The sequence below is a fragment of the Labrus mixtus genome, chromosome 2 (genome assembly GCF_963584025.1).
Source record: "Labrus mixtus chromosome 2, fLabMix1.1, whole genome shotgun sequence".
Lineage (NCBI taxonomy): Eukaryota > Metazoa > Chordata > Actinopteri > Labriformes > Labridae > Labrus > Labrus mixtus.
In genome coordinates, this window is record NC_083613.1 from 6,823,945 (window position 1) to 6,839,736 (window position 15,792).

Sequence of the window (15,792 nt, forward strand, 5' to 3'; positions counted from 1 at the left end):
CTGGGCTATTTCAATGTCCATGTAAAACTTTATTAATATAAAGCAAAAAAGACAACGCAAATATAGCAAAGAAAAATACTTCAGGTTCAACAATTAAAAGCAGATTCATATATTTTGACTTTCAAAAAGTGAACAAGTCTGAAATACATGTAAACCTTCCTTCCTCCTTGTCCTCCTCTAATGAAAGATGAACAAAATGCCTGATGACGCCTCTGGAAGATTTACTTAAGCATTCTTTCTGTAAACGTTTTGTAAGCTAAACAGGTTTGTGAATCTTTCTATCAAGGTTATTTTCATTCAGACTTCCTGGAAACATTTAAAGAAAGACTGTTCCGTGTTAATGCCCGTTTACTGAAAGTGACAGAGCAAAAATAATCCTGACTTACTGGTTAGCCTTAGAATTTTCTGCCACACAGAATGTTGTGGTACACTTCTCTTGCTGAGAAGTAGCAACATAGTTTTGTTTAGGAGTTTGTTGAGGGTGAGTTCAGTTCAGTTTTTTTATTTTAACAGATCCACAGACACCATAGAAGAAAAGCACAAAGACACCCACCGTCATCAACTTTCCTGAGTTAGACATTTCGGATGCCACCATCCTGTTTTGTAAAGCCTCAAGTCACCATTTTGGGCACTAGCTGGCCTAGCGGTTTGTTCACTCCACTTAGGAAAGGAGGCGATTGTTCTTCAAGCAGGCAGCTCAGGTTCAACTCTGACCCTCGGCTCCTTATCCCCACTCTCCCCACCATCTCCCAGGTTTCTTATCAAAGTCTTATATAAATAAAGGCATAAAAGCCCTCAATAAAGTCTAGAAAAAGAAGAAGATGACCATATTTGGGCCTCAGGTTTGATTTGCATTGTAGCCTATCATCTTTATTCTGATAGATAGGTTGCTTGACAACCACAGCCAAGTCCTATAGCATAATGCTGCTTTATCTTCCATATCATCCTAAGATCCAACATGTTCAAAATGAACATGCTGGATTGAAGAAGACTTCAAACCAGACATTTATATGTGGGCAGACAGGGGCAGCTGACTTTCAAAAGCCTTAACAATTTTTTTCCGAGCAACATAAGGAAAAATAGAGTTGCAGATTCAGAAACGTTGCACATTTAAAACAAAAGCATCGCCAGAAGCAGACTGCTAAATGGATGAACGCGCTGCGCAACAATCTTCCCTAAACCCCTCTCGGTTCTAGCCTCCCTTGATAAAAATGTGTCAGTCCGACGTCATTGTCAGTGTGAGATCACTGATCAAAGCCCATTGGCTCGTTGTGGCAAGCCCTGCAGCTCATGTTGCATGCCCACCATATGCCGTAGCCTGCGATAGCACAGTAGTGCTAAGGTGCTAATGTTTATGTTCCCCTCGGACGGAGCCAGTGGCTGCATTCCAAATATGGTAAAAGAGGCGGGACATTTCCGAGAACCGTGCTGAGTGACTGACCAATTACGGCAGAGCCGACAGGCCGACCAATCAGAGCAGACTTGGCCCACGTGGGGCTCTGCAGTGTGGGCTCAGCAGAGCGTAGCTGACGGACTCAGAGCGTAGAGGGAGCAAGGAGGAGCAGTACATGAAAACAGACACTTTTTTCAGACTTTAGCTATTGTGAACGTACAAAAGTAGGAACATAGATTAAATATACGAACCCCAAAAAGGGCATAATATGGGCTCTTTAAGCAGCTGTTTTCTGTGTCTTTATTCATGACTTTGCATTGTCTAGGTGTTTGCAGGGCATTTGCTGTTAATACAGTTGTTTCAGCTTTTCATGTCACATGGCACTTTTAATTTTCATGCAGTGGATTAACATCACGGCATTTGTTTTGGACATTTCCCGCTGCTTCAGTGGCGGTGTATGAATGGCATTAGTTACTTCTGATGGATGATACTACATAGCGATCACTACCATCAGTGTGTGAAAGGGTATGAATGGGTGGGTGTGACATGTGGTGTAAAAGCGCTTTGAGTAGTTGGAAGACTAGAAAAGCGCTATATAATCTCAAGTCCATTTACCATTTACCATTAAACTCAACACCTTGCCCCAGGTGCCCTTGTGACATCTGCTGTCATTTTTTTATGAAAGCTATAAATAACATGCTCAGACATTGGTTGAACAATTGCTATGTCATTGTGGATTCGTAGGAATGTAGTTCATCCGCTTCACAATAACAATCTTTGTGTTTAGTTGTGACTGAAAATTTCCTTGTTCCTTTTGGGAAATGACTGCAAAACCATATCAGCTAGTCTAACAGGTTATTTTACATGGAGGAGGTACTGTAATCTGCATACACTCTTGCAAATCAGATATTTCTGAGAGCCAACACAGAGGGAAACATTCATCAGAGAGTCTGGAGGTGAAAAACAGTGAGTAAGACAAGTCCTTCCTTCTTGATTGTTTATTTATTTTAATGATATCAAAGTTGTTTAATTTCAATATTTGGATCTATAAAATATAAATTTAAAAAAAGTGTAATAAAAAAAAAAGATGATTTTTTTATAAAGACAAAAACAAAAAAAGTATCCAAACACATTTTTAAAACATGGAACTTTGGGCACTATTTGTGTATTACTGTCGGGCAAATGATGTCTTATCGATGAAAATGTGCAAGTTTGATATCGGGTTGTGTCAACTTCAACAATCAATTAACTTTTTTTTTATTGGGGATAAAAAAAAAAAATATGAGCACAGCACAAAGTTACAAGTGTTACCACCCTTTTTTCTTCTTTTTTTTTACAGAACAGGAACAAAAAATAATGTCTCTGTATTGAAAGAAAGCAATGATAAAATATAAAACACTTAAAAAGAAAAATGTCCGTTGACAAGTAAACAAAAACAAACTAAGAAAGTTAGTAAATATCAGATATATTTAAATTGTTTGAAAAGGATATTCAGTATCATCTTCTATTGAAGATGAATCATGCAAAGAGTTGTTCAGCATTTCTACCACTAGAGGGCGCTGTTCACTTGACTGAACACAGCAGCTCAGTTCAAACTAGGATACTTAATAAAAATATATTCAAATGAACAAAAATAATTTACATTTGGGGCACCGGTTTAACTTCTGGCAGTTGTTAGAGCATTTCCCCATATAGATATATTTCTTGATACATTTGTCTGTGATGCATCTACCCAACTGTCTCTTCCCCATTGTGCCTTGATTGGATAGACAGCAGAAGTTGGGAAATATGGGAAGGAGACAGTTGGTTAGACATGAATTACAGAGGCATAGGCTGGGAAACACATCTGCTGTCCAATCAATAAAGGCAAAATTCCCCCAAAAAGTATTTGAATATTTGCACATGTATGTCCACCCCTACCTGAAATGATGATTTTTGTTTCCCCCTTTTCCACACTGAAGCTGTTATAATGAAGCTGGGTCTTCTGGTGGTGATGGCCGTGGTGGTTCTGGTTCCCAGCATGTCTGAAGGCCGGATCGTCTCCAAATGTGAGCTGAAAGAAAAGCTGTGGAAGTCGAACATCCTGCCCAAATGTTTCCCAAACCAGCACAAGGAACACATTCTGGCAATGGGTGAGGTTCACAAGTTTTTTTGCCAACATGAAAAACAAAGATCATCAGATTGATCAACAACAAAAACAACATCACACAGTTAAGTTCATTTAATGAGCACATGGATGGATCACTCAATAGCCTACCAGGTGAGGGCAAAGAGGTTTGGGGGTATTCAGGGGCTCCGGAGCCAGTACCTTTTTAAGGACAGTTTGTAAAAATGTAAAAAAAAAATGCAATGACTTCTGAGCCAAAAAACATTTTACATCGATAAATAAAACACACAAAACATATGTAACCAAGCAAAAACACAAATTTAAAGTTTTACAGACAAAAATCTGTCAAATAAGATTTTTTTCTATCCAAAAACATTAATGGCACTTTTTAAGTAAATAAATGTAGCATTCGATGTTTCTTATTTTACCTTGACATTGTTGCATTTGTCAATAGAAAAATTAAAATTTCCAGAAAAGAGACTTTTGTCATTAATAATTGGATAATTAATGAATGTGAAATAATTCAAAAGACTTAAATTAACAAAAGCCAAGAAAAGCAATATGAAATGAGTAATATAAAGACCAAAAACATGACGAGATAGAGACAAGCTACCACTAAGACAAATAATAGACAGAAATCAACAACAAATGCATGTGAAATATCTGATAAGGGCGCGGTCACACTGGCACACTGTACGGATTACAGTGCCCAAGCACGCTTCAACCCTAAAGCACGCTTCAACCCTAAAGCACGCTTCAACCCTAAAGCACGCTTCAACCCTAAAGTCCAGTTCGTTTGGCCAGTGTGACCGCTCCGTGCCGTGCTCAGGCACGCTACACTTCATTGGCTTTTATATAACAGATGAAAGTGAATCATAAAAACACAACATTAAAAGTGACATGAAAATGAGATTAAACAGACAAGACAAAACAGAGAAAACAAAACAATCACAAAGACTTAGTTACTGAGTTACTGTAAACAACTACAACCCCTTTTCCTAAAATGTAGAGGTGACCCCAAATAGTCAAATATATGTACATTAATTTGAAAGAGCCTCATTCAACTGCCAAGCTCACAGACTTATACACAAATATAGATTTGTCACTTTTCTCAAAATAAATCATGACACATAGACTCATAGTCTTGGTATGAATATCAATTTAATAATACTCATAATGCAATTCTAAAAATAACATATGTATTTGCAAATAATTAGCGATTAAAATCCAAGGCATGTGCAATCTTGTTTGTTATCAAAATGTTTATATTGCAACCGTAATATATACCACTTTAAATGATGTTTGACTTACAGTGGCATCATGTCAGTTTTTGTTGTTTGTCTAGTTGTTTCTGTGTTCAACATAAATAAATCAAAGTTGTCTACTGTATTTTAGAGCAGCACGTGTAATAGTGGTGTAGGATCACCATAATGCAGACTTATGATGAGTGAGACAACGAGTGGATCAAGTTATTCCAAGTCTAGAAGCCGAATAGTTAAATGATGTGGCTCATCTCTTATGTTGCATATTGGATTGCAAATAGCACAAAGACAACATATCAAATGTTGAAACTGAGTAATGTCACTGTTTTGGAAAATCACATGCCCTTTTGAATTTGATCCCAGCATCATGTTTCAATAAGATGGGACAGAGAGTCATGCTTAACACTCTTTTGCATCACTCCCTCAATGACACGCTGTTAGCATTTTGAGAAAGAAGGACACCAGTTCATGTCATTTTGAAAGTGGAATGTTTTATTATTCTTGCTTCATGTAGGATTTTAGCTGTTCAACAGTTCAGGGTCTCGTTTGTCGTATGCTCCAAACATTTTCAATGGTTGACAAACTGGGAATGCAGGAACCCCAGTTTATTACCAGGACTCTTTAAGAACCATGCAATGCTATTGTAATACATCCAAAATGTGGTTTGGCATTGTCCTGCTCAAATAAGTGTAGCCTTCCCTGAAGAATAAGTTGTTTATTATCTTTATACCCAATCGTGTTACTAACCTGTTATCAGGTGTTTAAACATTTCCCAACTTTCTGTCTTTTTTCAGGCTTTTGTTGCCACTGACCCAACTTCTTTGAAACATGCTGCCAACATCAAATTGAAATGGGCATAACATTTTCAAAAACAATTACATTTCTCAGTTTCAACATTCGGCATGTCTTTGTGTTATTTTTTTAATCAAATATTGGGTTTAGTTTTTCAAGTCCTTACATTTTTTTTAATTTCAAACAATGCTCCAATTTTTGGGGAAACTGGGTTGTACAAACACCCCAAAATAGAATATAAACCACTGTTGTAGTTGTGGGTAGACACATTATGTATGGATGATCAGAGAAGAAAGGTTTACATATTTTCATCCTGTTTACGTTCATATTCTTTTCTGTCATGCCTCACTTTCTGCAGTGATCTGTGAATTGAATAGGAGGTACCATCTAAACACCAGCAAGGTAGTAGTGTTTGGTCAACGAGAGACAACCAGTGAAGAAATATCCAGTGAAGAAATGATGATTGATGATTTGCAAGAAACAACCAGTGAAGAAGTGATCACTGATGATTTGCAAGAAACAACCACTGAAGAAATGTCCAGTGAAGAAGTGATCACTGATGATTTGCAAGAAACAACCACTGCAGAAATGTCCAGTGAAGAAGTGATCACTGATGATTTGCAAGAAACAACCACTGAAGAAATGTCCAGTGAAGAAGTGATCACTGATGATTTGCAAGAAACAACCACTGCAGAAATGTCCAGTGAAGAAATGATCACTGATGATTTGCAAGAAACAACCACTACGACACCAACAATGGAAACTACAGAAGCAATGACCACCAAAACAACAACCACTACGACACCAACAATGGAAACTACAGAAGCAATGACCACCAAAACAACAACCACTACGACACCAACAATGGAAACTACAGAAGCAATGACCACCAAAACAACAACCACTAAAAAAATGTCCAGTGAAGAAATACAAAAAACAACCACTCAACCCATCCAAACAACTCTTGAAGCTGGCAAGAAAAGAAGGAAGCGTGAGGCTGGCAATTGTAAGGAATACGACTTGGCAATGGACCTGTATGGGATGGTGAACACTTTAGAGAGCATTTATGACGAGGAAATAATAATGAAGGCTGAAAACAAGATTAACGATGAGGATGATGACAGCAATGAAGCATTTGGTGATATGTTGGACTCTGAGGAAAGTGGGAAAAGTGAGGCTGGAGCCTTCAGGATCCCCAAAAAGACGAAGCTATGGTCCCTAGGTCATTACGGGGTCTTCCACCTGTCTGATGGATATCACTGCAATTCTGACTATCGCTTGTCCGTAAACAAGTGCAATACATCCTGCAATGGTAAGTCTTTGACATGATTCTTCCAGAAAAAATATTATAGCCAGACTCATTTTAAGCACTATTACTTTTCAGCTTATATTCTGTTTAAAAAAAATAATACTTTGCATATTAAAACTGTAGCTCTTTTTCGCTTTAGCCTTTGCTGATGATGACATCACGGATGACATTGATTGCTTTGTGAAGACTGAAGCCTGGAGGTAAGTTACTGAACTCATCTCCTAGCTATACGCTTAAAAGTTATAGAAAGGAGGGCTGGGCTGGAGCAAATTAGAAAACGTAATAATTCTCTGAAAAACTGGAAGTAGCTCTTTGTTTGTAATAACTTAAGCGTTCCTTTTTGTGTGTGTCAACACTCATATTCATGTTAACATGATTTGGTGTTGCTGTGGCAGAATTGTGCTGGGACAACTCGTACTGGCTCTGTACTGGGATCCGGGCCCAGTTCCTATACCCTTAGACCCACCTCCTTTGATACTCACCTGTAGAGAATTTGAGGGTATATATACATTTAGGTGTAGCCTTATTAGCTGTTTTTATGTTTGACACTTTGTAATACAGAAAAACAGCCATCTCCAGTAACATAATTCAAAAGCTAAAGTGGTCTCATAAAATGAACTTTTTTATTTGTTCTTTAGTTTTCTGGTTTTAGTGTATCTATGAAGAATTTTTTTTGTTTCCTTTGTAAAGACACTTTTTTTTGATGAAATATGTGGTGTGCAGAAGGGATAAAGGCGGTGGTACAGTCTATATTAAATTAATTGTCTACCCCAGTTGTTAATGAGGGTAGGCCCATTAAATGGAAGGATCACTCAGTATAATGCAATGCAGTTTAAGCACTCAAACTTTGCCTTTCTCTTTCAGTTACAATAACTGAACAATATAAAATGTATGAAAGGAGACCTTCATAGCAAACTGTAATGCTAGACCACAACGTTTTAGCTATGTGCCACTAACTAACTGGCTTTGAATATATTTTTAAATCAACACTGTTATTCAGTTGTCCTTTCTGTCACTTTTTAAGCAGCTGTCCTGGCCAGGTGTCTCCTTTTAAGTTGACTTACCTGCTTTAAATACAATTTAAAATAATATTCAGTCCAAGATGTTTAATGCTAGTTAAGTAAAGTCACAGTGAAGATCATTAACTAAAGGCCTGCTCTCCAGACTCAGGACCCTTAGGGGCCATGTTGGGTTCTAGTGTGTATTCCTTAATTATAAAAAATATATATTAATATGCAAGTCAATGTGGACAAAGTGCTAATTGCTTACTGACAAACTGGTAAGTGCTTTTCTAATTAAATATGTTCTTTCTTTTTGGCATGAAAACAGGCAATTCTTTTACTACAGCTCCAGTGAGTGTTCTGACCCCAAGGACTACTTCAAGGGCTGCCGATGAGCAGAACATTTCTTCATGATTTTTTCCCCTGGAGGACACCACATAACTATGATTTCTTTCTTTATCAGAATTGCATACAATGCTACCTGTAAGCGTTGGGGTTTTGGGTTAACTCTCAAACACTGTGGAACATTTTTCTTTTCTTTATGAAGGCGCTTTGTATGATCCTGAATTTGCACATACAATATTTAATTTACAGTAAATTGAAAGAATCCAAATATTTTCATGATTTTTTTTTCCACTTAGGCCTATCTGTGATTATCTGGTGATGAAAAGAAATAATGATTTCTGTATTTTCTGCTATTTTCAATCTTTGAATAAAGGTGTTTTACCAGCCTATATTAAATATGTCTGATGTTTGTTATAGATAAATGGTTTCTGATCTGATTATTCATTGAATTTACTTTTAATAAGTACAATCAGTATTGGCCCGTCTTTAAATCCCATACAGTTTCAGTTTAAGCAAAGCAAACTAACTGTCTTTCGTGCAATTTTTCCACCGTCTTTGGTACAAACATCTACCATTAGCTTGCTCTCAGCATTCGTAAATGAATGTCTGAGTCAGACTTACTAACTGCCTGTGCTGTCTCTGGAGCAGTTAGACATTCAGCCCATACCGTCTTTATTTTAACACTTTGGATTCTACAATTCCCCAGATAAGAGGAATCGTGAAGTAGCCTACTTTAGGAATGATTCAAATGCCCAAGCTCACATCATATTCAACCGTGCAGAGTAAAAGTAAGTAGAACAATGGTCAACAACTGCTAACCGACGCACACAGCTTCCCTATACCAATCTGTCAGACAATTTTGAACCGACAATTAAAAGAACAAGTTCTATTAGTCATTTTTTCACAGACAAGTTTCTTAGCTGGCTGAAGCCCTCAAGTTCTTTTCACATTCAAGTAGTCCACAGATTAGGCTACATCTAACTAAATGTTACCTTTGTTTTAGGTTTTTCTTTGTGTATTTACATTCATCAGCTCATCAGTGTTTGCACTGAATTGTTGTCACACTATCTTAGAGGTAGATCAGAGAAAACTTTCCTCACCAACATTTTGTGGCTTCGGGTAGAAATTCAGTAAGTTAAAATGATTTAAAAAGCCCTGACTCATGAGATTCAGATGATGGGGATCATTAATGGTGATACCTACTTTCAGTAGTCCATTCGGTACTTGTTGAGATTTTTCTATCTGGTGAAAAGTAATGGGCAAACATTCGCTGGGTATTAAGACGTAAGGTTGTCAAACTGTTGGATACTTTGGTACTTTTTGATACCATATATTTTAAACGTTACTATCTCTGTTTTAGTGTTTCTTAATTTAGTGTGCAGGGGCTTGCCTATAAAACACAAGACATGGTTTCCAAGAAGCTGTTGTTTCAGCTGTATAATGTACTCCTTCTTGAAATACATTAGTTTTGAAATATTTCTAAATTTCCTGCGCCTGTCTGACAACAGACTGCTCATAGAGTGTTTGGTGGGATGGGTGTTTTTTTAACATCCATGATTTTCAAAGAAGTCTACACAAGGTGTATTATCTGTGATTTCAACTGAACAGAAAAGTGACCATACAAGGCTGTTATCCCGTATTTAATAATCATTTTAAAAACAGCATTTTCTGCTGAATGCCATAGGCTCTCAGTGTTGTGGCCAAAGGGCCATATGAATTATTTACAGTTAAAAAATAGAAAAGAGCCAAACATTAATGAATTTAGAATTATTTGTTTATATTATTGTTTATTCTGGCTTATTTTGGTTTTAGCTTTTGTTAATTGATTTGGGGGTATTTGTGCCTCTCCCTCTTTGGGGCGGAGCCGCGGCGTATCTGCAGTGTAATTTAAGATGATAAAGGACACCGGGGGTGAGAGTGAGAGTGGGGAAGCGGAACAGTTTTTTGACCGCTTAGGATAAACATGATATAGTGATCTGATTTGTTTATTTTATTTTGTGAAGTTTAGCTTACAAGTTGACTTTGGGTTCGCTGCTGCCTTTTGTTTTTATTTGATAGCGTGTTAAACCCACTCAGAAATGGCTTACCTAATTGATTTTGTTTGAAGCCATCACGCTCAGTCTGCGTAAGAAGTACAGGCACTGTTGCAGTCTAGAGCAGAGACTCTCAATATTGGTCTTCCATCTGAGTGGGTTGTCAATGTGCACCTTGTATAAGCACAACTGTGTGATGGGTTCATTGTGGATGACTACAGGTGAATCATCACCCAGTCAAACACCACCTCCTCAGTTTTTTTTATATTAAAAACAAGATAGTTACGGTCACACTAGTGCACAAATCTCTCTACCTCAGAGTGACAAACAGAAGAACTGCTGCCTCTGTAACTATCTGGATAGATTCTGGTGCATTCATTAGTGTACAGAGTGAAGAGAACTGGAGAGCTGACACAACCCTGAGGAGCAACAGCACTGATACGTCTGGGCACTGAAAGGGCATTATTCACTCTGACATGCGGTGTTAGATAAGTTAAAAAAGAAAAACACAAATGTAAAATAAAAGGGTTAACGCTCGCCTGATTCCAATTCTGCATTAACAAGTGGAGTTGTAATGTAATCAAAGCTATAAGCTAAAATGGATTTTTAAAAAGGTATGCATGCATAATCCTGATGTTGTTAATAGCAGCCTCTGTGCAAAGGACCTGTGTGTACGCAAACTGTGAACTAAAAGGGTTCTAAAAGTGAGTCTGCTTCTGTTTCGAGCCAGGAGACCATGATTATCTCAAAACATTTCATGAGTACGGATGTTAGGGCAACAAGTCGTTTGACTTTGGACAAGGTTTTTTTTTACAGACAGGTGTAATAATTGACTTTTCCCAGGGGGTAGGTATTGTACACAAGTCCACAGCTTTTTGGAAAATAGGGCTAAATGCTGATGTCAGCTCTTCAGTATGTCTCATTAAGAAATGGGAGATGCCATCTCATCACGTACATGTACGTGTGCCTGAAACGTGATTGAACCTTGCAACAATCAATGACCAATCTTGCATCCTCAGTAATAGACACAGTATCTTGAACAGCTTTGAGTTCAGAGGAAAAGTCTTTATTTTTTAAATCCTATGTAAAAATAATTTAATTCATTGGCTTTTTGCAAGTCATCAAAAGTGCTTACATTTTTTTTTCGTACTGTCCCACATTATTTTTTGAGTTCATAGCAAGAAAGTTTTGTTCATCAGTTTCTTTGTGTCTTAGCTTTTTTGTGTGATGCAGTCTTTAAGCTCTTTAAGTATGTATGGTTTGTGTGACTGAAACAAAAAAATAGAGGAAATTAAATGTATAAGGTTGTATTAGCTTACATTTATGTGACTGTTTCTAAAAAGGCTAAGAAACCATTGTTGTGTACAATATTAGATGGAGTTTTAGAGCATAAAAGTTTTTGTTTTAAAAGTTTCTTAAAACCCTCCATGGAGGACTGATACACTAGAACTGAAGTAATATCTGCTCACCTTCACTGTTGATGCTTTTCTGCTGTTGGTTCTTCCTTTTGTTTGCTTTCTTGTTACAGTTGTCGTGGGGATACACGTCCTCATAAATACACAGTGTGTAGTCACTGCTGTCATGCAGGGGGTGACACTGGATCCTCTGATATTATTCACATCTTATGATGACAGGGAAAGAGAAGCTGTTTCACCTCCTAAAGCTTTGTGTCTCATGGCCTGGTCTTTTCAGCAGGAGGAAGGTGTGGCCTGTAAAAGAGAAAAGATGTTTTTTAGACGGATCATTTTTCCTCTCCTGACCTCCTTAGCACAAAAACCTCCCCAGAGCAAAGCGTGAGATTTGGCAACACAATGTGTTCTCCCAGAGCCTTGGGAGTGGCCTTTGTCTGAGGCGAACAAAGAGTACTAGTTCTCTCTGATTTGTCACTGCTGGCTTTGTAGACACTATATGTATCATGTCATATATGATTTTACAGTCAGAGCAAGGATGAGGGGGCTTTTGGTGTTTCTGTTGAGCTTCAGTCTAGCTGAAGGAAAACTAGTGTCAAAATGTGATCTAAGGGACCTGCTGATGATACCGATTGGTACCCTAATGGACATGACTGGAAAGGGAGGACCACAAGTGGAGAACAAAGTGGCTCAGAGTAAGTCCTGGTTACTGTTCTATTTTAGAAACAAGCAAATTTACAACAATTAATGTTAACTATTTAATTGTTAATACTGAATTTGCACATTTGCTGATTGCTTTAATTTGATTCATTATATTTTTGTGACCTTAAAGTTAAAATGTTTAAAGCTCGTTCACTGAAACATTTAGATTTGAATTGATTTTAACCAACGCATCTTCTAGTCAAAAACAATAAGCTGTTTAGAAACCCCCCCCCTCCCCCAAACAAAACTAAGTATACATATCCCTCTCTTTTGCCTTAACTTCATATTCTTAAAGAACTATTCTGCTCATACAGTAGTCATACGTGTTTTGCTTTTTTCATTTCCTTTGAACTGTGTTGTGCATCTTAGATTTTTTTTCTGGGCATTCATCTGTATATATGAAAACAAAAAAAAAACCAGAAATCATAGGAAAAAAAGATAACACATCAGATGTGATTTCTCTGTTTTTCTTAATTATGTTTTTTAAAAGACGTTTGGGGTATTTAGCATGTTAGACCACAACTGGTCTACTGGTGTGCATCGCATATATATATATATATATAATTTGACAGTTATGAGTATTATCCTGACAAACTCCCTCCTTTACATCAACAGTTTAGCTTATTTAACCTATATCTCTGGAATAACACTTTAATGTAATTTGAAAGGAGTAGTAAAGAGTAATAGTACTTTGTTGTATTCCATCACTGATGAAATGTGAAATGAATTTCTATCTTGGATATATTTTTTACAGTGAAGAAGGTTTATATATATATATATATATATATATATGCACACCAATAGGCTGGTAAGCAAATTTGTAGCAGTTGTGGTCTAACATGCTAAATACCCCAAAACTATCACCTTGGTGATTATTCTTCTTCCTGTTGCATTGAGGAAGTGCACAGGCTTCTCTTCTCCTGAAGTTTTCAGCTGAAGGAGATAATTTTAAAAAATCATTTCATCATCCTCTTGGAATAATGATTTGGCAAATTGATTTGAAGTCCATGGGGGGTTCTAGGCAGGGGCCAACAGGGGCCAGTGCCCCTGTAACACTGAGCTTGGTCCCCCCTGTGGCCACCCCTCCAAAAGGAAGAGCCCCCCTCAAAACACATACACAGTATTTGACTCAACAACCGGACTCACAATCTAGTATTAAATTCTGTTACTGAAACAAATATAAATCATGATATATTTAATGTTGTGGTATTTAATGATGTGCGCTATTATTTGGCATAATATTTATATATATTTTTAAAGTGATCATCTTTGTCTACTTTTCACCTGGGTTTAATGTTCCCTTCTGACAAAACAACTGGCCCCAGTTTGGCCCCCTCAGTAAAAGTGGTCTAGAACCGCCACTGTTGAAGTCTCTCCAGTAGCTTGTGGAGGTGTGGCTGACATGTACTGAGATGAATTGTCACTTTGTGTCTTTCTTCTCTCCATTGTTTTCAGTCGTCTGTTTCGTTGAGTTTGCATCCGGTAATGACACCACTGCCGTGAACCGCCGCCCTCCTCCCCGCAGCAGCACTCAACACGAGGAAGAGGACTGGACGCTTTATGGTCTTTTCCAGCTCAGCAGTAAGGTGGTCTGCAAGGATGACCACACAAATTCATTAAACTTCTGTGAGATGGACTGCACCAGTGAGTTTAACGTTTGTGTTTTGTTTCATATCCTCCCATCATCATCACCTATTCACTATTAAGCTGTGACTAAATAAAACACACAGTAACTTAAAATTCTCTCTCTCCTTTGAAGGGGGAACGATAAAAATTCAAACATTTGTTCATGATTTCTTTACAGAATTGCTTGATGACGACATCAGTGATGACATTACATGCCTGTTAAAGATCCTCACAAAGATTCGGTATAAATATTTTAATATTTACTTTTTTCTTTTGAATTATTGTTAAATTTGACAGTTATGAGTATTATCCTGATCAACTCCCTCCTTTACATCAACAGCTTAGATAATTTAAAGATTACCTATATCTCTGGAATTACACTTTAATGTAATTTGAAAGGAGTACCTGTACTTAGTAAAGAGTAATAGTACTTTGTTGTATTCCATCACTGATGAAATGTGAAATTAATTTCTATCTTGAATATTTTTTTACAGTGAAGAAGGTTTGTCGATGAGCCAGGATTTACAAAAAATGTAAGTTCTAACGTTACATGTGCTTCGGGTAATCTGCTTGTTTTAAATCAAATAATTCATGAATACAATCACAAACAAAAAACAACAGTGGACTACATAAAGTGAATGTTGATCTCTGGTTTTCTTACAGGGTCAGGCTCATCTTCCACGGAGAGTGCAAAGATAAAAAAGCCTTAGATTACTTCTCTGACTGCTTATAATCAATATTAATCTAAACATCTCATAAAGGATGGGCCTTCTTTTTCAAATGAGTAGCCTACTGTTGATCCATGACATCAATAAACTGAAGCATGTTTCACCTGTTGTTGTGTTCTTGCTTCTATAACTCAACAGTTAAACTTTTAGATCAATTCCTCAATGGGCACAGGTCATGGAGAAGATTAAAAGATCCTTAATCACACTTAAAGCCACAGCAACACATTCACTTGTTTTGTTGGTGTGATTAAACCATAGACTGTAAATATTTAGGACTAAACACACAAATAGAATCATTTGTTGATCATTACTACTACCGCTTGTGGAACTGCTTAGGCTACATGAGGAATATCACATCGGTCTACTTGTGATATTGCTTAAAATATCATAAAAATGTTGTTAATTGTTACACATATATACAGTATATTTGTCACCTGTTGCTCCACAGCCTTGCTTGCCTTCTTTCTCAACCAGGAACTGTCAAACAGGGATAAACCTGCCTGTGGCTTATATGGGGGTGTGCCATGTATGGTAGAGGTGGAGGGGGGGTTTAGGTTGTTGAAATATGTTATTTAAATGGCTGTTTAAGTATTTACTCAACTGAAATGTATTTTGATATGCTTTTAGCCTTATTGCAGATATTATGTGTTGTTTGTAGAACAGGTAATGCTCTCCTGAGCGTAAATTGATTTCCAAACCCTTTTGGTATAGGTGCCAACTCCTATATAAACAGGAGGCTTGAGAGCCTTGCAGGTCGTTGGAGGTTGGATGTTGGAGGTTGGATGTTGGAGGTTGGATGTTGGAGGTGGGGTTGCACAGTGTTGGAGAGTTTGATGACAGTAAAATAGTGTACAGAGCTGCAAGGGCCCAGACTGGCATTGTTCAGAGCTCAGTAGAGATGGGCGGATGAAGCCTCATGACCCTCTGGGGCTTTCTTTCCATTTGGTTCGAAAAAGGTTTAAAGCTTCAGGGTCTCATCAGTGTAATGTTTATGTTTTCTGCATGTGATGTTGTAGTTTGGTAATGTTCTGTTTGGCCCACAAGGGGGCCCTCTGGGTTCATGTTGAAAGATGTGTTGGAAAAAC

At 37.5% G+C, this 15,792-nt stretch overlaps 2 protein-coding genes across 3 annotated transcripts; both read left to right on the plus strand.

The window, feature by feature from the left end:
• The first annotated feature begins 2,200 nt into the window (after positions 1 to 2,200).
• Positions 2,201 to 8,598, plus strand: LOC132982561 (location of vulva defective 1-like). 2 transcript variants are annotated; one of them, XM_061049116.1, is made up of 5 exons: positions 2,201 to 2,359; positions 3,355 to 3,525; positions 5,913 to 6,866; positions 7,003 to 7,063; positions 8,193 to 8,598. In XM_061049116.1, the coding sequence occupies exons 2-5, from the start codon at positions 3,363 to 3,365 to the stop codon at positions 8,257 to 8,259; spliced, it is 1,245 nt and encodes a 414-aa protein (XP_060905099.1). In that variant the 5' UTR covers positions 2,201 to 2,359; positions 3,355 to 3,362; the 3' UTR covers positions 8,260 to 8,598. The 2 variants fall into 2 exon arrangements, with proteins under 2 accessions (XP_060905099.1, XP_060905105.1); XM_061049122.1 differs by having other exon boundaries at positions 2,295 to 2,363.
• A 3,503-nt stretch (positions 8,599 to 12,101) lies between these two features.
• Positions 12,102 to 14,808, plus strand: LOC132954466 (lysozyme C). Its single transcript, XM_061027023.1, has 5 exons — positions 12,102 to 12,346; positions 13,809 to 13,997; positions 14,158 to 14,221; positions 14,474 to 14,512; positions 14,643 to 14,808. The coding sequence occupies exons 1-5, from the start codon at positions 12,151 to 12,153 to the stop codon at positions 14,710 to 14,712; spliced, it is 558 nt and encodes a 185-aa protein (XP_060883006.1). The 5' UTR covers positions 12,102 to 12,150; the 3' UTR covers positions 14,713 to 14,808.
• Positions 14,809 to 15,792: the final 984 nt, after the last annotated feature.

Excerpts from the sequence above, each read along its gene's own strand:
- LOC132954466 (XM_061027023.1), top strand. The coding sequence starts at position 12,151 with ATGTATCATGTCATATATGATTTTACAGTCAGAGCAAGGATGAGGGGG. Across the intron at positions 13,998-14,157 it reads CTGTGAGATGGACTGCACCA|AATTGCTTGATGACGACATC; the intron begins GTGAGTTTAACG and ends ATTTCTTTACAG. Across the intron at positions 14,513-14,642 it reads AGCCAGGATTTACAAAAAAT|GGTCAGGCTCATCTTCCACG; the intron begins GTAAGTTCTAAC and ends GTTTTCTTACAG.
- LOC132982561 (XM_061049116.1), top strand. The coding sequence starts at position 3,363 with ATGAAGCTGGGTCTTCTGGTGGTGATGGCCGTGGTGGTTCTGGTTCCC. Across the intron at positions 3,526-5,912 it reads GGAACACATTCTGGCAATGG|TGATCTGTGAATTGAATAGG; the intron begins GTGAGGTTCACA and ends CACTTTCTGCAG. Across the intron at positions 6,867-7,002 it reads GTGCAATACATCCTGCAATG|CCTTTGCTGATGATGACATC; the intron begins GTAAGTCTTTGA and ends TTTTCGCTTTAG.